Source organism: Candida pseudojiufengensis (genome assembly GCF_024610245.1).
Source record: "Candida pseudojiufengensis strain CBS 10847 chromosome Unknown scaffold14, whole genome shotgun sequence".
NCBI lineage: Eukaryota > Fungi > Ascomycota > Pichiomycetes > Serinales > Debaryomycetaceae > Lodderomyces > Lodderomyces pseudojiufengensis.
In genome coordinates this window covers 150,308-176,284 of record NW_026261536.1, presented here as the reverse complement: position 1 = coordinate 176,284, position 25,977 = coordinate 150,308, and the positions used below count along the sequence as shown (strand labels likewise).

General features: G+C 29.8%; 8 protein-coding genes across 8 annotated transcripts; 5 read left to right on the top strand and 3 right to left on the bottom strand. All coding sequences in view use genetic code 12, as the record gives it.

Annotated features, from left to right (window-relative positions):
* Nucleotides 1–11,576: 11,576 nt before the first annotated feature.
* Nucleotides 11,577–12,725, top strand: KGF55_004374 (uncharacterized protein; the record flags this gene model as incomplete). Its single annotated transcript, XM_051759270.1, has 1 exon — nt 11,577–12,725. One exon carries the CDS (start codon nt 11,577–11,579, stop codon nt 12,723–12,725), a length of 1,149 nt encoding a protein of 382 aa, XP_051612934.1.
* A 432-nt stretch (nt 12,726–13,157) lies between these two features.
* On the top strand, nt 13,158–18,061 carry KGF55_004373 (Ran GTPase-binding protein; the record flags this gene model as incomplete). Its single annotated transcript, XM_051759269.1, has 2 exons — nt 13,158–16,090; nt 16,306–18,061. The coding sequence occupies 2 exons, from the start codon at nt 13,158–13,160 to the stop codon at nt 18,059–18,061; spliced, it is 4,689 nt and encodes a 1,562-aa protein (XP_051612933.1).
* Nucleotides 18,062–18,277: 216 nt separating this feature from the next.
* KGF55_004372 (uncharacterized protein) lies at nt 18,278–19,103 on the top strand (the record flags this gene model as incomplete). Its single annotated transcript, XM_051759268.1, has 2 exons — nt 18,278–18,435; nt 18,491–19,103. The coding sequence occupies 2 exons, from the start codon at nt 18,278–18,280 to the stop codon at nt 19,101–19,103; spliced, it is 771 nt and encodes a 256-aa protein (XP_051612932.1).
* A 22-nt stretch (nt 19,104–19,125) lies between these two features.
* On the bottom strand, nt 19,126–20,346 carry KGF55_004371 (GTPase; the record flags this gene model as incomplete). Its single annotated transcript, XM_051759267.1, has 1 exon — nt 19,126–20,346. The coding sequence occupies one exon, from the start codon at nt 20,344–20,346 to the stop codon at nt 19,126–19,128; it is 1,221 nt and encodes a 406-aa protein (XP_051612931.1).
* A 293-nt stretch (nt 20,347–20,639) lies between these two features.
* Nucleotides 20,640–21,716, bottom strand: KGF55_004370 (uncharacterized protein; the record flags this gene model as incomplete). The annotated part of the gene is made up of 1 exon (XM_051759266.1): nt 20,640–21,716. One exon carries the CDS (start codon nt 21,714–21,716, stop codon nt 20,640–20,642), a length of 1,077 nt encoding a protein of 358 aa, XP_051612930.1.
* A 278-nt stretch (nt 21,717–21,994) lies between these two features.
* On the top strand, nt 21,995–22,579 carry KGF55_004369 (uncharacterized protein; the record flags this gene model as incomplete). The annotated part of the gene is made up of 1 exon (XM_051759265.1): nt 21,995–22,579. One exon carries the CDS (start codon nt 21,995–21,997, stop codon nt 22,577–22,579), a length of 585 nt encoding a protein of 194 aa, XP_051612929.1.
* A 277-nt stretch (nt 22,580–22,856) lies between these two features.
* On the top strand, nt 22,857–23,891 carry KGF55_004368 (uncharacterized protein; the record flags this gene model as incomplete). The annotated part of the gene is made up of 1 exon (XM_051759264.1): nt 22,857–23,891. One exon carries the CDS (start codon nt 22,857–22,859, stop codon nt 23,889–23,891), a length of 1,035 nt encoding a protein of 344 aa, XP_051612928.1.
* A 106-nt stretch (nt 23,892–23,997) lies between these two features.
* On the bottom strand, nt 23,998–25,893 carry MRE11 (MRX complex nuclease subunit; the record flags this gene model as incomplete). Its single annotated transcript, XM_051759263.1, has 1 exon — nt 23,998–25,893. The coding sequence occupies one exon, from the start codon at nt 25,891–25,893 to the stop codon at nt 23,998–24,000; it is 1,896 nt and encodes a 631-aa protein (XP_051612927.1).
* Between the last annotated feature and the right edge of the window lie 84 nt (nt 25,894–25,977).

Here is a 25,977-nt window from a genome sequence, read left to right as displayed (position 1 = left end):
GGTGTTGAGGTTGCCTTAAATTATTTTTTTGATGGGTTCACATAAGCTTAATTTCAATCCCAAGGCGAGTGACATTTAAAACTTACAGTCAAGAAGTATTGTTGCGTTATTACATAATTTTGCATCAACAAGATGAAACATCTAGTCACTAACATCAACTGGTGTCATTTCATTTTGTTGAGTTTTAACAAGATGAACCAATTTTTTTGTGTTTCGTAAAATGTTGTACAAATCTTAAATTTTTCGTAAAGCTTAATTAAAATATTCTACGAAGTTCAGGTTAATATGATATACTAATATTTGCGCTCCTCAAACAAATCTATCAGTTACGATGATTGTACAACAACTTTGAAGCTCCCAACAATTTAGTTCATGAGTGATTCAAATAAATAAAGCTTGCCAGATTTAATTAATTTTAAAGAATTATCCCTATGTAATTCACTATGGAACTCCGGTTGATTTAAACAAACAGAAATGAAAAATATTGAGACATCAATACATTATAGAAATTTTATCTTCTAATGTTGCACCTGCCTAAGCTGAATATCCTGTCTTTAACTAACAGGCGTGAAATACATTGAGTTGAACACATATCAAACACTTGCTATAGTTTCCTCCACTAAAAAGTTTGCAGCCAAAAAAAAAAAAAAACATACTCTTTTCAACCGTAACAAACAACAAAAAAGAAAATCATAACTAAACAAACAAAGCAAGCACTTACATCATAAAGTAGAAAAGAAAAGAATGCGTTAGGTATTTGTTCTATAGTTCAAAGGGATTAGAAGTTCAAGTGCAAATCAGTAATGACAACAACCGAGACACGTAGAATTAATGTATTTTATAAAAATTCAAACGTTTATACTTGACAAATTTTTTTTAACTATATGGAAGATCCCGATTTTCTATTATACAAATGAATCTGCTCTATAACGCAATATACTTATGTATGACAAGTAAAAAAGTATTCAGGATTCAATGGTATGAACGTTTTATTTATATTATGCATAAAATTAAAAAAGAGTAGAATCATTTAAATACATTTTATTTTCTTTTTATTTATAATTATATCAATCTACATGATGCTTAAGCCAACCTTTGAATTTGGAAGTCATCAAGGGTAGGTATTAGAGAGGATGAAAATATTACACTAAGTATTTAGTGGGGATGGAGGTGGAAGCGCAAAATATTAAAATTATCACCTGAAACAAAAAGTGAGTAAATTACTGACTCAACATAGATAACAATTAAATATTTTGTCATTCCAAGTTATCGTTGATTATTGTTCCGATATCATTTCTTATAATCAATCAAACTGAATCAAATAAATATATATCATAAACTTGGGTATTTGATTTTAAAAAGTCCTTTCAACAATAGATCAATCTTGAAATTATAAAATCTTTGATGAACATAATTCATCAAACGGTTCTAAGGCCTAACTGCAAAAGTTGAAACTGCCTTGCAAATCTTTAAATCTTTAGTTGATCCAAGTGAAAAGAAATTTTATTCTATTGTTCTATCTTAACTAATGCACCTCTATTATTCTTACTCTGAACTTAGCACGCAGATTCTAAAGCGCTACCATGTTTTTACTTCAATGTTTGATTCAATTATATACTAATAATTATATCTTGCTGATTATAATTGAGTGTATGTAGAGTTTCATGCATAAAGACCTGTCTTTTTACTTAACAAAAATATCACTTACTAAACACCATAAACGATTTCTTTTGAATAAGAATTGAATTGTTTAACTTGAGAGTAAAATTTATTTTTTGGTAAATATAATTAATTTTCCCGCAATTATTTTTTTATTGTTTTTCATTATATTTCTTCCGATATACTTGTTTTATATTAATTGGTTTTATGGGTTAGTATAAAAGCAAATTTCAAATCTAATCAACCATTTCTACAATTTTTATATTCATTAATGTTCTGCGCTACTTAAAAAACAATATGACAAAAAGTTGTAAATATAGTTGTGGTTCTATCTCTTTTGTAAAGGAATATGTTCAATTCAAATGATGTCTTAGAGCAAAACTAAGATGTAATATTTTTTGAATAAAGATTGTGTTACGAAAGATTTTCAATATTGTTAACAAGTTTATTAAATTGTAAATCTTTTAACTTTGTAACTGGTTTATATTACTACATTTTATTCACAAAATTTACCTTGAAGTTTTGGTTTGAAGCAACTTTTCATATTAATTTCAAAATGAATTATCATATGATTGGCCATTTCTATACAATTTATTTATAGCTTTTAAGGTCATAACAATTTTACCAAATTGGAGTCAGCACATTCAAGGTCAAAAAAATTAATAACAATAAGATGCACCCTCTTAATCTATTTATTTATTTATTCATTTAATCTAATTTAGATAAGAATCCCGATATGGCACAAAATCTACCTTGATTATAATTCAAATAATAAAAGAAAATAAAAAAAAAATATTTAATTAAAATTAGGAACAATTTGATTGTTCTTTATTCTATTTAAAGATAAATTTGAACAATGTACCCTTCGCCTTAGGACAAATTTCAAAAATGATTGTTGATCTGCAAACAGGTTCAAGTACAAACTACTTAAATAGTTGCTAGTTTTATGGGGAAATTTAGTATGTAACTTTAATAGACAAAAGATTTTAATAGCTCGGAAATGATTTCTTTAACAACTTCATGCAATATCTACTTAAAGCGCAGCTAGAATATGTCGATCTTTCTTCTTTGAAGATACATTCCAAAGTACGATTATTTTTTTAAAAATTTGCTACTTGGCCGGACTTTATTCCAAGGTTTATTTTATTTGTTAAATATTATTAAAATAATGGTCAAATACAGGAGTTTATTCAGCATTCTAATTTGGTTCGAAGTTTGTAACGAATATAATAAAAGTTAAGGTATCTGAAAAAAATTAATATAGAAATCGGATGTAAACAGAAATGTTGAAAATAAATTGCAAATGTAAGATCTCGACTTTGGCAGTTCAAAGATAAAAATCAGGCCATTTTTCTCTTCAAGTTAGCACAATAGTCTCGTACAAGGTCCCTTATAGAAGAAAACTTTATTATTGCCTTCTTTCGTTTCACCTATTGTACGGTAAAACTTCCTTTAGAATATTTGATACAAAAAAGTTTGCTAAGATAATCGTTTGAACACAAAAGCAAACCTAAATATTTATCACCGATTTTTATTAGGGATAAAGCTTAAAGCTGATTTTGAAAGAGAGCTATTTACACTCTATTGCTGTAGAGGTTCTAATATGAGTTGTGAATGGGTTACTCATAGCGTATAAATGTTTCTTATTCAATTATTTGCAAAGTTCGGTTATAACATTTCAATTTAAAATTATGAAACAAGCTTTTTTAATTTAATAGAGTGACTCAAAAATAAAAAATAAAAGCTTAAATACTAGATATTCCATTTTGAAACTAAACAAGAATGAATCTTTAGTTAACAACAGGTCTCTAAGTTTACCCAAAAATGTGTATCTAGAACAAATGATTTTTTTCGATAAAAAGTTTTGAACCCTTATTTAACAATTAGGTACCCTTTATTTTAAAGGATATTCCATCTAAACGTTTGAAGATTGGAGGATCACAAGAATAAATTGAATACTAATTATCCGCAAATATTTTTCCATAAATTTAATTACAAGTGTAAGATTTTTCATATACGAATAGAACTTATTACATTCAAACCAGAGATTATACAACACGACAAGATTGACCTTAAGCGCAGGGTTTATTCATTAGTATAGTACGTTCAATTACAGATGAATAATCTCCTCACCCCTAAAACAAATTCACAGAATTAGAAGGGTTGTATGAGAGTTTTTTTTTCGGGATGTCTTTAGGGCTTGACTCTGAGCAACAATTGAGATTTTCCTTCTTCTTACCCTGTTGAGTTTAGTAAAATTAGTGAGTACTTACCAACACAACAAGTTCTTGTGAACTTGTTTCAAGATCCTTTGTAGGGTCTAGCCTAATTACTTTTAAATTTACCGAATAGGAAACAACAATTAATGGTTATGTTTATCAAAAATAAACAAATTCTCAAATTTGCTTTACTTTTGTAAAAATCAGCTTTATATTCTTTACAAAAAAAAGCAATGGATTGATAACATTTTTCTTTTGGGCATTAAAACTCAATAGAGAACAATACTGTTGGTGTGTATTTCTTAATGCAATGCAATAGTTATGAGAATTTGTTTTTTTTTAATTTTCTCATGTAATTTAACCCCCAAAATTTATTACTTATAACGGATTCTACAATAAAAATTCAATATTTATCCTTCACCTCTAGATTTGCAATGAGCTATTGCAGCACGTTTTTTGTAAATCAACGGTACGAGTGAAATCAAGAGTCAAAACACATCAAAAATTGGAACATAGAACTCCCTTTTTTACCCATTTACTTTCAAAAAAGGATTGTAAATTTATACATGGTGTAAACAAACAAGTATGGTGAATATTGACGAATTAGCAATTAAAAGGAAAGGAAAGATAAGAATCAAAAATTAAATTATAAGCCTGTTAAGTTTTATATCTCTTATAATTATTAAAAATCTCGGAATTTCTGTGATTATTAGTAAAAATTATAACATTTAAATAACTTCTTTTCGAAATATTAAATCAAAATGCATATCATTGCCTCATGTAATTAAAATAATTACACTTTTCAAACGTTTCATACTTCATTTCGCAAATCTTCTTTGTAATTGTGTTTTTTTCATAATTTTTCTCAATTAATATGTTTTTGTCTCACAATTATTTATCATCTTGCAGTAAAAATTACAATCTCGAAATGATCGACGTGAATATTGTTGAGCTTTTATTCTTTTAATTCTGTAACCAAATTACAAATTGATCGGTATATGATCAATACTTAATAATTCATTCTCCTACATTGTGCTTTTCAAAGATTTTGAATTTAACTTTATTAAGCATAAACAAGACTCAAATATTTTGAGACTATAATTTTAAAAACTTACAGGTTTTTTGAAAAACGTTTTGGTTATAAATTTAGATTGACATCACATTATTCTGCGTTACTTTTACTGCTCTATTAATTGATTTCTCATTTATTTGACCTACAAAATTCCTATCTTCAAGAGCTGGTGAGATACTTAAAATATAGAAAACAATAACAAACAAAATTATTTTACCTCAATTCCGCTTTTTAGTCGACTTAGTAAATTAATAGAATCTGACTAAAAAGTTAATTTATTAAAGTAGAAAACTTAATGGAGAAAAAGAAACCTCTTGAAAACGAATTACCAAATAGGAATGATGTTACTTAAAACAACTAAAATATTAATCTTAAAACGCAAGTTTACCTGACTAGATAGTTTTTTAATAAATTTAAAATACAAGAACGCGTCTGGGAGAACTTATGATTATTGTATAATTATTGTATGATTATTATTCTTTGGGCGCTTAATTTATAATTACCAAATGAAAGGTCGATTTGTAATTAGGGACAAAATTTTAATGATTGGTGACCTCATTCTTAAATACCCCATTGATTAGGTAATAAGAATCTATTCTTGGTATGAATCTAGAAAGCAGATATAATTGGTATCCATGTTTACAAAATTTCAATTTATTTGATTTATTCCATGGTCTTTTTGAATTCTTACATCAGCAACTACTTTAATTCAACCATTAAAGACCAAAGCCAATAACAAATTTATTTTCTTGGTCTTAGCACTATCAAGAACAGTAATGGTGTCAACATAAACTTGGTCCATTTTTGGTGAAAACAAATTAAAATGAATTTTCTAATTCAATTTGCAATTTTAGGCTTTAGTATAAATATTTATCCGCCAAAAATCAATTTATCCGCATTTAAATGCTTTTTAACAAGATATGATAGTCTATAATTTCAATTGTTATCAAAACAATCGTTCAAATTTATACTTTATGCAAAGATGCCAACTTACAATTGATTGAATTGTTTCCATCAAACTTTTAGCTCTTACTAAAAAGAAAAATTCAAGAAAAATTACCCCCGTTTGAATTGAGAGGTAATACTCTAAAAATGATTAAAGTTTGTTACACAAAATTCATGCTTTAAGTTGTAGCTAGGTTAAACTGTTTAACAACGATCTGATATGAACTAAGTATGAGTTGAAATTAATGCTGTTAGGTAAATGACCGTTACCACATACTTCTAGAAGCTGAATTTACTGAATCATTTTTTGATCACAGCTGAATCCAACTACATTGAATTTTTTAACTTCCTTTACTTGGAAAAAATTTATTTAATTGTTTATAATTGCAAAGTTATCTCAATTTTTCAAACGTTTGAATTTACAATAAGAATTTTGACGAAACTCCCCGTACCCTTTGCCACTAAGTAGTACTAGCAACAAACTTTGATGATAAAATTCCAATCTAGCTTCATGATGAAGGTTAAACAAAACACGGATTCTGAGAATCTTTTCATTAAAGGTTCTGATATTTGATGTTTGGTAGACATAATCACAAAAATGAATTATTATGCCGCTCATAACCTTATTTGTAATAAATTGTTATCTCGAGACGGAGTTAAAAGTGAAACTACGATATATTTATGGGATATGACAAGATCAACTCTGTCCCAGATAACACTTTTGCAATGAAAGGCCAAAGCCACACATCTTACATGTTGATATTTGTCTATATTCTGATATGGCTATAGATAAAGTACAATTGTGAAGGCATATATTTTTCTAAGTATATTCCAACGTGTTCGGAATTAATTAAAATTAGATTTTTCATTAAAAAAGTTTAAGTTTGATGTTTAACGGAAAAGTGTTTCCATTTCTAGATTGTACTCATGTATTTTGGTTGAAGAATGTGATGTTATGGATCTTGTTGTTTTGAAATTGTTTAGTAGTATCTAAGAAAGCTATTGCTATTATTATCATCATTTGTTCTTGGGTTTAAAATTTTCAAGAAGAACATCGATGAAGTATGATAGCAAACCCATAGTTGAGAAAAAAGATCAAATTAATTGTTGGTTTGACTTTTTGGTTGCAGAATGAAGAACCTTTACCCAGGGAATTCATGTATATGGTTCAAATACGGCAACTGTTAATTTCAAATATTAGTCTACTAATGCATACTGGAATTGACAAGTACAGCTTGATGAACTCTTTAGTATTATATACGTTTAAGTGTAGCATTGAAAGAGTTAGTAATTGGGTTGATGATGAAACTATTTGTTTGTGAACATTTGTTGTTTTTAGTCTAATAAAAAATTGCTTGTGTGTAAATCTATGTATCAGATGTCTACCTAAAATTTTTTAAATAAGCAGGAACTTAAATTCACTTCAAAAGGATTGCAAATGCTTGATTGGAAGATCCTCTTTAATTTGAGACATCGATAAATGGATTTATTGGCAAATAAAGTTCAAAACTTTGCTTTAGTTCACTAAATTTATAAAAAATTGTTTCTCTGAAAATGAGAGGAATTGAAAATGGATATTTGCATAATGCACACATCACATCAGTAGATTACCAAAGTACCCTAAATTAAAAAATACTTTATTTTACTTGGTTACAAATGACATGCAGCCTAAGGTCTGCAATAATTCAACGGTTGTTTGACAAACTGTTTGATCCTAGTTTCTCTAAACGAAATTTTAATTTGTAATCATACTGACACAAAAACTATGTAAGAGAATACACAAAATTGTTGAATATTACTTAGCTTTTTCATGCAGTAACCAACCTTGTACTCATCATCAATCATGCTTTACTGGGGATATCTAGCAATTAAATCCAACGATTTCATCTATACTGACAACTTTTGGGTGACACAATTAAGCATTGAACAACGCTAGATAGATTCCGATTTTTATTGGATCATTATAAGGTTTTTTAATATTGGTTTGCATCTCGATAAGAATACAGCGTAAATGTCAAGAACGGTTATAAATAAATTAGCCAATAGTAGAGCAGGCTAAAATTTAAATTCTTCTATAACAAAATGGGGGTCAAAGATTACTAAATAAATGAAGCAAGGAATCCACTTTCAACAATACTTTCATTAATACATATAGTTGCGCAGTTCAAAGTAGTTGTAAGTTTATAAAACGTAAGGAAGCTTAAATGCCTGATGAGAAAGAATTAATTGATCAAAGACGCGATTTAATATATGCTAGGTAAGTCCTCGATCTCTTACAAGAAAAATACTTATTGATGTTTTATGTGACTTGATCGATATAAATTTATTTATCCCATTATTCATAATCATGTAAGTCAACTCTAATTTTTCTTAAAATTCGATGGTTGTGATACCAAAGTTTAAATTATTTGTGATAACTCAAAACTAAACGTCTTCGGACTAACTCTTAACATATCCATATCAGAACAGATTAATGAAGCCACGTTATTCATTTTTAATTTATCTATTCTTGGAAGTTGTGATTCTGGTTAGTTTGTAAATTTAGGTTAATCTTGCAAACTAATTTTAATTCATACCTCATTTTAGCTATGAAATTGATATTTAACGTTGCTATTACGCAACCTATGACAGTACCTACGGATTTAATGCATTACACTTAACTGGAAACTGTTTGAAGGGTTTCGAACTTATTGATCTGAATTTGATATTGAACAACTTGTTTTATATATTTCATCCAAGGGTATACAATCCCGATTTTTGATCAATAAAAGTTTTTACGAATTTCAACCTCAAGAACAATAGAATGATTTATTTCTTTTGGACAATATACGAGAGTTTACAATAGGGAAATGTTTTTAAACGATATCGAAAAATATCCTGACCGTTTATTGCTGAATCTAAAATAAATAATTGCACAGTGTTAGGTATTTATACTGTGTTGTATAAACTATGGGTAATACCAAATTTAGATATGATTTTTCGAGCACATTTTTCATGAATACTAAGAGTGGAGATCTTATGATTTTAATCTTGAGGTAAATTCAATAACTATAAGTAGTTGTCTATCATGAAGTTTACATTGAATAAATCCTGTAAAATTAAGCTTGATTGTCACTCACCTCAAATGATACGTTTTCTTTAAGGACACACCTCCTATATTTGAAAACTTACCATGTATTAAAAATATTTTTTAAAAATTTAAACAAGATGACAAAAATTTTACAAACCAATTTTGTAATTTTAATTTTATGACGTTTACTACGTGCAGAAAAACCTGGTTTTGATATTTAATAGATTTACACTTTGAAAAAACCATGTACTTGATGCTAAATGAAATTCGTATAAACAACTAAAGTGAATATACGCTTTTGTGTTCTTGTAAAAGTATTTATTCTGTTTATGGTAAAATCATGTACAAAATAGTAGGGGATTCAATATTTTGATAAGAACCAGAAATTTAGAAATCGATTCAAGGGTTTTTAACGTATCCTAAACATTCACAGCTATCATGTTTATTTTTAACCTCAATTCATTCCTCATTTTAGACTAAATTTTTTTACAAATTTCAGATTAACAAATTGTTTAAAAGAAATAGTTTGTTGGGGGGTTACTGCATGCATCTCATAAAGTGTTTTGTCGATCAATGATCGTCGAATATAGTCAGTATATTAATATCTGTTTTTGAATAATTCAACAGTCTTCAGAAATGTTTCAAAGGATTCCAATAATTCCGCAAATCATTCGGAAATCGCAAACCGAAAATTATCTTTAATACATATTATCAACGTCTCCTTCCTTAATCTCTCGTGTCTGGTTTAATACTTTTAATTGGAGTTTGAGGGTATAAAGTCTTTCAACAAAGGTTGCACAAAACGATAAAATTTCTTTTTAATTTTATGAAACGTTATTGTACTGCAGGTAACAATTACGTTTTACGAAATATTCGAATAAATTCCGAGATTTTGATTGTTATGAAAAAATATGCGCATAGATTTAGTAATCAACTTGACAATAAGAACAAATTTATGGTTATTAATTACATACTTAATTTAATTCAATATCAAGTCTGTCTTATTGTTGTTTTACTTACGATTTATTTAGTTGGGGTATGGCGATCTCTGTAATTTGTCTAAAACCTATCTTGTCTTTAATCGCCGACTAATGTGCTAGATAATATGATTGCTCCAGCATAGGAGAAAATTTTGGTGGTGACATCAAGCTAGGGTTTTGATCTCAATCAAATTTGACGCGTTTCAAACTTTTATACCGCCTTAATTTGATGTATTACATCGTAAATTATTTTTAAAAGTATAACGCCAAATAAAATACTTAGTGTGAAAATAGTAGCATTCGAGTCTCAGTATGTTTGTTCAGTAATATTTCAGTTGGTCAATTTTTTATACAAGCCACATTACTGGTTTCAATATAGACCAGATTTCAAAAAAGGCTAATGATAACTTGAAAGAGTATGCAATAAATACTTTGCATACTAATAAACGGCTCGACCTGTTGAATCACAAACCCTGAATGATGTCAACTTGGAATTTGTTAAATCAAACTGCTGCATTAGCAATAATTTTCAGTTTTAATGTGCTTACGATTTTGTCAATTTTGCAAAAATATCCTGATTTCAAAAAATGCATTTCGGTCCAATTCAGGATTAACTCTTAGTACAGAAAATCATGTTGTGAATGTTGACTTTCATGTATAATGTTGTAGAACTTAAAATTCAATGTGGGGAATATAAAATCAACACATGAACAAGCCAGGATACAAATTTATTGTGAATAGTAGCACGATCCGAATGTTTTAATTTGAACAAGAATAGTAAGATGCAGTTTTCAGTTAGTGGCTTCAATATAAGGATTTCACTGGTATTATCAGGATGTTATTACTTTGGGTGCAACATAAATAAGCGTTTAATTTCAATATGTTGGATTTTAATACTGTGAGTCCAACAAATTCTTAGAGACATAGATCTATTTTGTATTCTAAGTTCAAATTTCAATGCTCATGATGGATGAGTAATTACCGAAGTTCTCCTTGCAAACTCTCTTTTCCATAGGCTTTTTATTTTGATATATGAATTTATTTCATTGTACATGCATTAGGTCAGAGACATTTGCTTATGAATGGAAACAAGGTTTTGTTGGTGAGCTTTTAAATTACCCAGAGAAGCAAACTTGAAAAAATTTCTCTTGTACCTTATCCTCAATAAGCTGTTAGAATTTATTTTGCTCTGTGAAAGATTACATGCAGTGGAATAGACACTAATAAAACCGAAATGTTTTGAGTATCAGCATATTTCATACTTATCCATAACATCAGTTCAATTTTAATCTTCTTACAAATTTATTAAATTTTTTACTACAACTTCTTTTCAAACACTATTTGTATGGAAATTTTGAAGAATTTTGTAATTCAATTTCATAAACATCTAATTCAAGGAAATGAAAAACAATATTTTTAAACCCCATGCAAATGAACGTTAAAACCTGGACATGTAAGGTAAACACAGAGATTAAAATTCATCTGGTTTACAGACCCTTAACACCTGTAATTCTGAAACAAATGGTTTAATGTCAATGTGAACTTCTAATTTCGTATTGAATATTCCTGTATTTTTTCACCGATCACGTGAATTAGGACAAACTAAAAGTCGCTAGAACGATTGAAAAATTATGATTAGAATGGAAACATTGAAAACTTGGACCCTTTTCTCAGTATTGGAAATGTTTTCCAGAATATCTAAAAGACTTATATCAATATCGCTAAATAGTGAAGTCAAGTTACCATTTGTACCATTAGTAAGCGAAAATGGTTTTCCTGATGCCATTGGTAATACACCATTATTAAGATTACCAAATATATCAAAATCAGTTGGAAGAAATATATATGCAAAAGCAGAATTCATGAATCCAGGAGGTTCAATAAAGGATAGAGCAGCATTGTATGTTATTAAGGATGCCGAAGAGAAAGGTTTGATAAAACCTGGTGGAACAGTTGTTGAAGGGACTGCTGGAAATACAGGGATTGGATTAGCTCATGTTTGTAGAGCAAAAGGCTATAATTGTGTAATATATATGCCAAATACTCAATCAAAATCAAAAATCGAGACATTAAGGTTATTGGGTGCTGAAGTACATCCAGTACCAGCCGTTGCTTTCACTGATCCTCAAAATTATAATCATCAAGCTAAAAGACACGCAGATAGTTTGGAAAATGCTGTTTGGACAAATCAGTTTGACAACACCGCTAACAGACAAGCACATATAGAAACCACAGGACCTGAGATTTGGGCACAATTAAATGGAGATGTCGATGCTTTCACTTGTTCAACAGGAACTGGTGGTACTTTTGCCGGTGTTACTAGGTATTTAAAAGATATCAGTAATGGGAAAGTTAAATGTGTATTGGCTGATCCACCAGGTTCAGTTTTATATTCGTACATAAAATCAAATGGTAAAGAAATGCAAAGAGGTGGATCATCTTTTACCGAAGGTATTGGTCAAGGTAGAGTAACAGATAATTTAAAAAACGATGTTGAATTAATTGATGACGCTTTAAAAATTCCAGACGAAGATTCCATTACAATGGTTTATAGATTACTTGATGAAGAAGGATTATACTTAGGTGGTACCGGAGCATTGAATGTTGCTGCAGCTGTTGAAGTTGCTAAGACTTTACCTGAAGGAAGTAATGTGGTTACAATATTAGCTGATTCAGCTCATAAATATGCTGATAGAATATTTTCAAAATCTTGGTTAAAGCAAAAGGGTTTATATGATGCAATTCCAGATAATTTGAAAAAATACGCCGTTTTGGATTAAACTAGACTGAAGTTATTTTAAAATATATAGTTGTCATAAATTGCATGTGAGTAAAATTCATTACAATCTATGTTGCATGGTTGAAACAAATTTTGTTTCAGGTTAGATCTTTGATCTTATACTTCAAGTCGTGTAAATAACAATTACTGATTTTTTTTTCACATTTTTTCTCTAGTCTATTTTTTTTTTGATCTTACTACTCTTACTTCATTTTAAATAATCAACCATTATCTACATATATCAACACAGACAATATCATTCCTTTCATTTCTTTTCAAAATATCATTTCCTGTGACTTGTACTTATCCCACACCTTTTTTGACAAATTTTATCCGTCTAGCACCTATATCATTAAACTTTTGCCTTTGATTTAAAACAATTTTTTATTTTTTTTTTACGAGAATATTTGCATTACAATAATATCATAATTTAATGGAAGATCAAATCATCAATGCTGTTCAAATAGCATTAAGTGGTACTTCAGATCAAAAACTACAACTACAAGCATATGAATTTTTAAACGACGTCAAAAGTTCTAAAAGTGGATATAATACAGCATTGGAATTGCTATCAAAATCAACATCATCAAACATCAATAATGAATTAAAATTTTTTCTATATCAAGTGATTGAAGAAAATGTTCAAAGTTTGAGTCGAGAAGAAAGCCATCAACTTGTTCAATCATTATTTAAAATCTTATCTGAATTAATTTCCAATGACATCAAAGATCAATCATATTTAAGAAATAAATTTGGTCAAATATTTGGGAAAGTTTTCACTCAAGTATATATGAATATTTATCCCGACTTTCTCAAAAACCTTCATGAAATAATTCAAAATAATAATCAGCTAACGTTGGACTATTACACCAGAATTTTAATCAATATTCATTTAGAAATTGGAGATAAATATATTGCCAGATTACCAGAAGTAGCGGAAAGAAATATGCTATTGAAGGATGCAATTAGAGATAAGGACATGAATGAACTAGTATCAAGTTGGTTTGGGATCTTGGCTCAAGACAAAAACTCTGAAGAAATACTAGATAACACTTTAAATATTGTAGGTCAATACGTTGACTGGATGGATATTAGTTTGTTTGTTTCTCCTCAATACATCAATACTATTATAGGCTATCTTAATAGAGAACAGGAAAGAAACACTACGTGTGACACATTGATTCATATTTTATCTAAAAAAATGCCACCACAAAATAAATTAGAGTTGATTTCATTACTAAACTTAACAAATATTATATCATCAATTGACATGTCTGATGATTTGGACTTTGTTGAGCATCTTGCTAAATTAGCAAATCAGATCGGAGAAGAACTTTTGTATGCATTAGGAAATCAAACAGATATTAACAATCAAGTTAAGGAACATTTATTCAAATTATGGCCAATTATTTTAACATTTTTAAGTCATGAATATGACGATATCTCCCAGTGTGTCTTTCCATTCATCCAATCATTTCTCACGGCATGCAAAAAGGATTCACAACTCTTTTCAGTGGATCTTCTATCAACACTACTCAACAAAATTGTTATAAAAATGGAATATGATGATGAAGCAGATGACGATGAGGATTCAGAAAGACAGTTCAAAGACTTTAGAACAAAATTAAAACATTTTCAAGATCTTATTGCTGTGTTGGCACCAGATTTGTATATAGAGGCCATACCAGTACTCATCAATGATTCATTATTCACAGGAGGGGATAAATCTTGGAATAAGTTGGAATTGGGTCTTTACGAATTAAGTAATTTTTCAGAAAGTTTAAAAATGAATTTAATTAATGTACCAAAAAATAAAATTAATGAAAGTAAACCATATTTAGTTTTTCAAGATTTTTTAATTAAACTTATCAATTCTTCTTTCATAGTTGAAGTCAATCACTCACAAATTCAAGCAAGCTTTTTTGAATTAATAGTTAAACATTACAGTTTCTTAAATTCCCATGCTAATAGACAAGACTTGATATTAAGAATCTTAGAAATCTTTACATCACCACTTGGATTATTCAATGACAATGAAAGAGTGAGATTGAGAAGTTGGTATTTATTTTTCAGATTTTTCAAATTAACTAAACCAAAAATGGATAATGAACAATTAATTGAACAAATAGTCATTAAATTACAACCTTTACTTGTCATAAAAGCGGAATTGCCAACTAGAGATGAAGATGATGATGTAGTTGAAAATGGAAATTTTAGTAATCAACAATATCTCTTTGAAACAATGGGACTTTTAGTTTCATTGATCCCAAATGATTTAAGTGTCTTAAAAGTTAAATTAATTGATGCTTTATTTCAACCAATTTTTAATGATTTGGAGAAATGTATTTCAATGGACAAGGAACCAATTGTTGTATTACAAGCTCATCATTCTTTAATGGCTTTAGGGACTATAGCTAGAGGTTATGATTATGAACTGAATTTGAAATTTACACCTGAAGTAGTTGAAAAAGTGGACAATGCAGCTCAAGTAGTTTCAATTACATTGGAAAATTTCTCAAAATTTGAAAGTATAAGAGACGCTTCCAGATTTGCGTTTGCAAGATTCATCCCCATATTAAACAGCTCAATTATCAGTGGGCATTTGACAAAATTAATCACAATCATTTGGTCATCATCAAATTTGAAAATTAATGAAATTAGTGACTTTTTAAGTTTCTTGGGACAAATTGCTCATAGTTATCGTACTGATGAAAATATTTATCAATTACTAAACAATTTTTTGACCCCGTTATTTTCCAAAGTTTTTCAATCATTGGATTTACCCGTTTCAGAAGATGAAAGTCAAAGACCAGATATTTTAAGAGATAAAACCTTACTTAAAAAAGCCATACTCAATTTCTTAAGTGCAATTATAATCAATAATTTATCTAGTTTATTGATTACTGAAAGTAATAAGAATGAATTCCCTACGGTTGTTTCTAAATTATTTGAATATGCATATGACTTAAGTGAGACAGCAGTATCCAAGCTAGCCATTCTTCAGCTAGTTAATTTAGTTAATGTATTTGGAGACGGTGGTAAAATCACAGATGAACGAGACAAATACGGACAATCATTACCAGCTGTTCAAGGAATTGATGAGTTTTTAATGGAAAAAGTAGTAAATTTAACATTTGAATTACCTTTTCGAAAGCAAGAATTTGTATTAGGCGATGCTCAATATCGACTCATAGCACAAGATTTGGCTACATTATTAAAAACTTATCAATTGAAAAAAGGACAAAGTTTTATAGAATATCTTTCAAGTTATTTAACAAGTATGGGTTTAAATTCAGAATCATTAAATGATTTTTGCTCCAACTTGATCAACTTGGATATTAAGGACTTTAAAAAGTACTTTGTAACGTTTATAGGACTGATATAATTAATGAACATTTTACGTCTAGATTTTTGTACCTCTTTACATATTCAGCTGGTCAAAAAATGCTGAGAGATTAGTCGTTCCTATAGGAATGTGGATGTTATTATAATGATTTATCAGAAACATAGTTAAGAGGTAAAAATCTCAAAATACTCATCAAGACTTGATTTCGTTTGGTAGCAAAATTTTGTGACAGAAGTCTCATCTCTATGTTAGATGCATTAATTTTTCAGATCAATATTGAATTAGGAACAAGAGTTCACCACGCCATCAATATGCCTAAGAACAAGAGTGGAGATGAGGTACCGTATCCACCTAAAGACGAAGAAGAATTACAATTGGAGAAATTAGTTTTTGGAGATATTGCAGGACTCGAAAACAATTTAAGAAAAGTTGGCAGTCTATTCGATTTTGATGATGAAGATGAGGAAGAAGTTGTGGATAATAGCGAGAACTCAGGAGATGAAAGCGATGACATAAACGACGTACAGGATGAAGATTTGTTCTTCATTGATGAAGGAAATAATGAAGATAATCTGGAAGTTGACGATATGGAAGTTGATGAGATTGAGGATGAAGAAAGTGAAGAAGAAAATGGACTTTATGAAGAAGGTGATGCATGGGTGGATAGTGATGATGAAACATTTAATATATCACTAACATCGTCTGATCGATTGAAAAAATTAAGGAAGACTCCTGAAGATAATAATATATCTGGAAAATCATATATTATAAGATTACGATCTCAATTTGAAAAGATATATCCAAGACCACTTTGGGCAGACAAATTTGGTCAAGATAATGAGGAGAACAGCTCCGATGACGACATAGTCATTGACGGTGCTGAAGAGGATGAAGAACAGATAGGTATAAATGCCCAAACAAATACTAAGAAACTTAATAAACTTTTATCAACAACTCATCAATTTTTAACTACAAAACAATTAAAACTAATATCACCATCAAATATATCAATCACGAGGTTGAAAGATGCAAATTATCAAAAATATTCAAAAGCAGCCATACAAGCACTTTCTTTTCATCCAACTCACTCCATACTTTTGACCGCAGGTTTTGATAAAACTATACGACTTTACCAAATAGACGGGAAAACAAATAATTTTATAACTTCATACTACTTGAAAAATTGTCCCATAATGAATTGTCAGTTTTACCCGAACCCGAATGAGAAGATCATATATGCGGCAGGTAGAAGGAAATATATGAATAAAATAAACTTACAAACAGGAGAAATTGAGAAGATCAGTAGGATGTATGGACATGAAGAGAATCAAAAATCATTTGAAAGTTTCAAGATTAGTAATAAGGGAACGTATATTGGAATGATAGGAAATTCGGGTTGGTTCAATTTGATAAATGGTATAACTGGTCAATGGATTAAAGGCTTTAAGATAGAAGGTACAGTTGTGGATTTTGATTTTGATCATGATGAAAAATTTGTAGTAGTCGTGAATTCTGCTGGGGAAGTATGGGAATTTTCTTTGACTGAGAAGTTAACTTCAAAATCAGAGAATAAAGTTTTGAAAAAATGGTCAGATGATGGCGGAGTAGGAATTACTAAAATAAAATTGGGAGGCAGAAACTCAAGATGGGTTGCCATTGGTTCAAATAATGGTTATATCAATTTATATGATAGAACGTTATTTACTGATATCTCAAATCCAAAACCATTTAAAACTATCGAAAATTTGGTCACATCAATATCGACATTAATATTCAACGCAGATGGTCAAATTTTAGCAATTGCATCAAGAGCCAAAAGAGATGCATTAAAACTTGTACATGTTCAAACAGGATCTGTATATAGTAATTGGCCCACAAGTGGAACCCCATTGGGAAAAGTTACAAGTGTTACATTTTCACCAAATAATGAAATTTTGGCAATAGGAAATGAAGCAGGTAAAGTTACCTTATGGAGATTAAATCACTATTAGGTATATTTATAGACGTAATGAATGCATAAATATTTTCACGATTAATTAATGTTTTTTTTTTTTTTTTTGTGTTTCAAAGTTGCAACAATTATTCGAACTGACATGGTAGCCTCGTATTTCTTTTCTGGTCTTAATATTCGATTCGAACTGAATGTTTTCTTCTATTTCTCATGAAACTCGTACTACACTGAACCTTTAATCATCAACACAGCAAATATGATAGTTCCTGATTTACTACTAGATCCTCAATTGAAGTACTGGGTGTTGCTACCTATATCTATAGCGATGGTGTTTGTTGGGTTGTTAAGATCAAATATAACATACTTGATACAACCAAATCAAAAACTTCAAGATTACAAAAAAGTAAGACAAGCGTATGTAACACTGATATATAAATAGCACGTTTCAACATGTTTACTAACCTATTAGTCAATTTTTGCAAAAAGTGAAATGCTTTAGGGAAAATCAACAAGTATTGACTCAAGAAGAATTCAATTCGTATAAAACTTATCTTATATCAAATTTAAACACTGACGAATTCTTTGCAGAGAAATCAACTGAAACAAAGGAAGAAAATATGAACCCTTTCGATGGAGCAAATAATGATGCTATAATGTCAATGGCGAAAGGTAATTTAATGAACTTTATCCCTCAAACTTTAATTATGGGATGGGTTAATTACTTCTTTGCTGGATTTGTTATTATGAAATTACCATTCCCATTAACCGACGGGTTCAAATCTATGTTACAAAATGGAATTATGACTCCTGACTTGAATGTCAGGTATGTATCATCCATATCTTGGTATTTTATAAGTTTAATGGGATTAAGACCAGTTTATTCATTGATTATGGGCTCAGATGAGGCAGAAGAGTTGATCAAACAACAGCAACAACAGCAGCTGCCAATTCCTAATTTAGGTGGTCCTGGTGGTCCGAAAGCCGACAAAGTATTTAAAGCAGAGGCCGAGAATTTGCAAATTTTAGATCATGAAAGTATATACGACGGTGTTGTTGATAGATTTGTTAGTTCGTTCAGCTAATCATAAAATGCATTCAAATAAATTACTGACTTCTATTTATATAACGGGCAATGTTCTCTGCTGTTTGTGAAGATATAGGCTGACTTTTATCTTCTAGTGCCTTTTTATATCTTTCTTTCAAATCAGCATCAGTCGATTCATTCAATTCACTTGACCTATCTTCGGGGAAAGTATATTCTCTTGAAGGAAGACCCAATCCTTCCTCTTCATCATCGGGATAAACTTCTCCTTGCAAATCTTCATCAATATTATCATCCGTTTCATAATCTGATAAAACTTCACTATCTTGAGCTGTCTTCTTTTTACTATTCATATCCATATCTTTCATCAATTTGCTTAAGTTTTTGGTTTGTCTTTTTTTCTCATCTTCTTCTTTCTTTTTCAATATTCTATCTCTTTCTGTTTTATAATATTCATTATATTCGTCAACTTTATTATCTACTGCATTCAAAAATTCTTCAAAACCTTGACCAGTGTATGAACTAACTCCAACCACATCCAAATTTTGATAAAACTCTTCTAACATCAACGACATCGAATTGACCAATGACGCCATATATCCACTTGAAGATTCATTGTTTAATTCTTGATTCACTCTAATTGCTTCTTGAAATGATTCAAAATCAGACATCCATTCTTTTGCAAATTCGCAACTTTGAATATCGGTTTTATTAAACACTACAATCATTGGCAATTTAGTTTTATATAGTATTGAACAAGCATATAACATGTTTGACATGAATGTAGTTGGATTTGTATTTCTAGGAGTATCAACTATATAAGCAATCATTGTTGGATAAGTTGATGCAAATGCTTCTGTTATTATAGACCCACTTGCACTCCATATAAAACATTCAATTTGGCCGGGAGTATCTATTATTACTTCTTTAATTTTATCTTGCTTTTTATCAACTAATTTTATAACTTGATCAATTTTGGTACTAAATAAGTTTAGTGATGTTACAATTGCACCATTAGGTCCCAAATTATATTCTTCCATTACTTTCTTATACTTGATTGAATCTCTTATATCTATATTACATCCAAATGGAACCTTCAATACGGCTGGATCTAAGTTGATGACATATGGGATTTGTTTCTTTTGATGTAAATATGCGTTTAATCTTTGCATGAAGGTAGTTTTACCTGATCCAGCCATACCAATGCAGAATATCACAGGCGATAGCTTCTCATTGGTAGTAGTGGTTGTACTGGCGGGTTCACTAGGAGTTTGTTTTGACATAGTTTTCTGTTTGATGTGACTACTGTTAGATCAAATATTTTTAAAAACCATAGAACTAAATTCCGTGATGTTCTTCGCATTAAAATTATCAAGTGTGAAAGGAACTCTTCAGCGAACAAAATTTACAAGTTGATCACTATTCGCTCAAACTATCGTCTCGAAGTCTAATAGATTAAGTCGATGGACGTGATGGCATGAAGACAGAACAATCAGAATGATTACTACAGTATTATAAGACTGTCCCCCATCGTTCAATATCAGAGCCATGAAAGTAATTGTATATTTACATGATTCTATTTTAAACCTACTTCTATACTTTTATTCAGTTTGATCCCGATAAGTTCAAAATCTGGGAGTTTAACCTCCAACGTTTGTAATAATTTTTTTTCATCAACTTTGGTGTTATTCAAGATATTCAACATAAAAAATTGGTTATATAGTAAATCATAGTCAAAATCTTGAAGTAGAAATTGCATGTCGTGACTTCCAAACTTGTTGTAAAGATCAAAGACATCACCGATTTCTAGTTTGAGCTTTCCCGTGTTTTGGTTCATATCAATTACTTTGTTCTGCTCAATTAGAGTGAATTTCTGATTGTCAATAATCCGCCCCGCTAAATCATTCGGTGTTTCATCTATGATCTTCCATGAGACTTGATCAATTTTTCTATCAACATTATTAGTTTCCTGAAATAATTGATGACTTTTCAAAGCCAAATTCAAAATATCTGGGTGTACAACTTTACTAAATTCAAAATTTTCTTTATTTTTCACATCATTCTCAAGGTTCAATTTATTGATATAAGTTTTTAGTTCCAAATATGATTGATTCCAATTATCTAATGCGGAGGAAGAAAATAATCTCTGATTTTGTTTGAAAATTATCATAGTATTGGTATTACTATTTAGTCGTTGAATATAATATTTGAAAGTTTGTCTAAGTCCTTGTACCAAAGGTATTGATTTCTTTGGATTGAATGAAGCCTCAATAAGCGATTTCAAGTCATTTATGTATACATTATCATTCTTCCTACCTTTGGGGTATTTTGAAATTAAATTCTCTTTACTCGTATGGAATTGATTTTTAGTTCTAAATAGCGATTTTGTATCTAGCATTTCATTAATACCAAATTGTATTGGATTAGAACATAGTAATTGATCTCTATCTCTACTGTGTTTACCAAATCGCTTGGGATCTCTATTTTTATTTAAAATCAGCCATCTTGAATTTCTTAATGACGAATCTGACGTGTTCTGTAAATAAGTTGAAATGTATTTATTAGCATAGGATGAGGTGTGATGAGTAGATAGAACAGAATATAATTCGAATAATCGTCGTATTACTTGTGGCGTTGTACAAGGTGAATTCATCAATTAATTTATAATGCTAAATCGATTTATGAAACTTGATGCTTTAAAAATCTGAATATGTAACATGAGTTAAAATGAATTATAAATTGAATTTGAGACAAGTCTTACAAGTATTAGCAAAGAATAATAATGTAAGGAACTCTCTTAAAATCTCGAATATTTAGTTTGCTATTTAAGTAGAATTGATACAAAATTGTTAAAGAAACATCTTTCTTCCTTCATCTTGTAATTTTGATTTTATACTGAGTTTCATTTAATTACAATTGATTCAAGCAATAATGTTCAAAAGATCTTCAATATTTAAAAGTATAAGCAATAATGCTAAAGCATCACTCACCAAAAAACAATTGATCCCAACGACTAAGAGGCAAGTATGTACCTTTTCAAAATCATACGTCTCTCAGCATTCAACTTCAGTTTTCAAAGTTTCCACAACAACGTTAAATTTCAAAAGACTTCAGTCAACCAGTGGTTCGCCAAATCAACCAGATCCAAACGTAGATCAAGGAGAATTATTAATTGAATTTACTTGTAATGTGTGTGATACAAGATCAAAACATAATATGTCTAAACAAGCTTATGAACATGGTACAGTTTTAATTCAATGTCCTGAATGTAAAAGTAGACATTTGATTGCTGATAATTTAGGATTTATTAGAGATGAGAAATTTAATTTGAAAGACTACTTAGAAAGTGAAGGTCAACTGATTGATACAAATGTATTGGAATTTAATAAAATACCTGAAGCATTAGAACATAGTACTGGTCAAACTGCTAATGAAAGTAAACCTAAAGAAGAGAAAATATTAGATTTAGAAGCTCCATCTGATGATAAAGTTGTTAAAGATACAAAAAAAGATTAATCTCAATTACTTCATAGCACAACTCTGAATATATTACCTATTATTTATTGATCTTTTTGATTTAATATTTCCTTCGACATATGCGTCTATTGCTTTATTGTTTCGTTATTTCCATTTAAGTAAGTAAATTCCATAAAATTCTAAGCTTCTCTCTCTTAAATTATTATATGAAAGTTGTTGCAAAAAACCGGATATTTGCAATTAAAATGAGTTATGAAAGCAATCACTACTTTTCTTTTACATCTTTCAACAGTTTGCTACCGACATTAATATTACAATGCTTCAAAGATACTCATTAATAGCTAGAGCTAAAACCACTGTCTGTTCCCAGGTCAGATACAACTCATCAATTGGGGATAAAGCCAAAGATATATTCAATAAAGTCAAGGAACCAGTCAAAAACGCAGTTAATGAAGCGACAAAAACAACAAAAGAACAAGCTGAAAAAGCTAAAGAAATAGGAAAGGAAGAAAGTGCAAACTTATTGAATCAATTCAAGAATGAGAAAAATATCAATTCTGATGTTATAAATAAATACAAGCATTTATTGGAAAAAAAAGCCAAAGAATTAGGTATTAACAATTTAGATGAATTGAAAGAAAAATATAAAGATGAAATTGAAAAAGTTAAATTCAATTTAGGTGGTGTTGATCCTTTGAAAGAGTTTAAGGATTGGGAAAAACAACAACATGAAGAAAAGCCCAAGGACGGATCGGTAATTAATATTAGTAAAGCAAATAAAGAACAAGAACAATTACCATTTAAAGTTTTAAACGATTTTATTGATGTTGATAAAGCCAAAGATTTACCAACTTATGACATTAAAGAAATATGGAAACACAGATTTGCTAACAAGGATAGATCATTACATGCGACGTTAGATTCTAAACAATTTGCTGATATTTACGCTAATGCTCATAAATATCCTTATTTTGTATTACCTTTACCAAAACCACATCAAGATGGTCACGAGCTTGAATTTGTTCAATGGGCATTCGTTGGACCAAATACTACCCATTGTTTAATCACCACTTTAGCTGAATACAAGATTAATCAAGAATTTTCAAGACCCCATACTATTTTAACATTCCATCAAGAATTCAATCATGATAAAGACCTTGTTTTGATGAATGGTATTTGTGAGAAGGAAAGTGGTTTAACTATGCCAGAAGCACATTTACTTGTTTTGAATTTGCAACAATTCTATGGAGGACAATTTCCTGAAAAAGAAAAATTGTTGAAAGAATTTAATGAAGGTAGTGATGACTTTAGTGTTGAAAAATTGATTGAGAATTCAACTACAAATCTTTAAGCTAACTTTAGTCAAGCCTAATAGCTAAAAGTATTCCCTTCATCTCGTTTTATTCATTAAATCATTATACATTATACGTTAAAAATTTATCAACTCATTAATTCAACTATTTTCGACTACTTTTACTTCCTCTGCTTCTACCACCTCTACCACCTCTAGCGCCTCTTCCGCCTCTTGTTGTTTTAGCTGGCTCAGGATTGTATTCATCTTCACTACTTAAAATCATTTGATCTTCATCTTCGGCATAAGATTGTGTTTGTGACTTGGATCTTCTACTAGTTTTAGATCTTGGTTTGACAACCTCTTGATCGTCTAAAATTTCAACATCAGAATCTTCAGAATCCAATATCTCGGCACTTTTAACTGGTGTTTTTTTCTTTGTTGTTTTTTTATTGGTGCTTGGTCCATCATCCAAATTAATTATAGCAGAATTATCTATTCCTTTCACTTGCATTAAAATTTGTTTGAATGCGTTTCTAGCATGTTTACCATCTTCATCTTTTCCGTGAAATTCGTCTTCATCAATATCAATACTTAGTAACTTTTTGGATTCTTTTGACACTTCATCTTTTAAAAACAGGACGAGACTATATTTATCATCACTGTCTACATACTTTTTCACAGCTTCATTCAATCCAGCTTCAGGAATTAATGCTAATTGTGTCTGTTTCAAAAAATCACTGACAATATCTGACAAAGAAATCTCATTCGTTCGTTCATTCATACTTTCTTCTATCAATTCTTCATCGAACCTAGTCTTTTTGGAGATTGGCGCACTCGAGGATGCCTTTTTCTTGTAAAATTGAACCACATCGTTTACATTTGCAATTTTACCAACAAATTGGTTTGAAAATCTACGTACGTTTTCAATTTCATAACCACCACTATATTCAACTCGTAATCTAATTAAAGGTAATGGAATCTTAGCATCGTCTGCTAAATCTGGATGACTTCTTTTGTATGATAAATTAGCTTTTTCAATTGATTTTTCAACCTCGTCAATTAAATATGCAATAACATCAGCTTTTGAAGCTGCTCCAGGAATTAAATCAGTTTTCAGTAAAACTATTTCCCTGAGTACAAATGGACGAACAGTCTTCAATTCAATTGGTTCAATTGAATAATCGTTACCTTTTATATTCATGATAAATACTTTTTTATCTGCGACCTCACCTTCAGATAAAGATGTAGCAATTGATGAACCAGCTTGTAAAACATCAAATGAGGTTTCTGGATTGTGTACTGGATGATTTATACATTCATGTTCATGACCCCATAATACAAAGTCCAAAAAATGAGGAAGAAAATTTTCAGGAATACTTGATTTGAAAGTGTGCATGGCATGGTTTTGATGTATGACAAATAAGTTAAACCAATCATCGAGATCAACACTGGGTCTTTCAAATTTAACTCCTCCATCTCGAAACAATCTATGTAGTCTTTCATCTCTAACATTTGACATTCCATACAATGCTAATTTTGTAGTTCCTTTTTGTAATAATATAGGTTTCACTGTAATAGACTCAGTGTCTTTGACTTTACCGAAATAATTGACTAGACCAGAAATAGCTAAAACATCTAATGCTGATAGTAACCCATCTCCAGTCGCATCATCATGATTTCCACTAATAGCGAATACAGGGACAGATATGTTTAAATTAGGATCTTCATAATTAACTTCGTCAACACCATTAGATAGACATGATTTTGGATCACTTAATAATTCTATCTGACATGGTTTATCACCCATACAATTATTTCTTAAAGATTTCATGACATGATACAATGACTTTTTTGAGGGCTTATTTATATGAAACAAATCACCACCTTGAATCATCATATCCACATCTGAGTTTTTGGCAATTTGGGTAATTTCTTCAAATGATTTCCAACTATCGTCTCCTCGTATAGGATCATTTTCGGAGTAACCAACATGATTGTCAGTCGTTAGTAGAATTCTAATCGTATCCTCTCCATTTTCTATGTGATCAACTAATGGCATTTATGTGGAATTGGAAAGGTTGATTTTTAGAAAGAAAATGTGAGGTGAAACACGTCCTTATAAAAATATGAAACTTGTATCAAC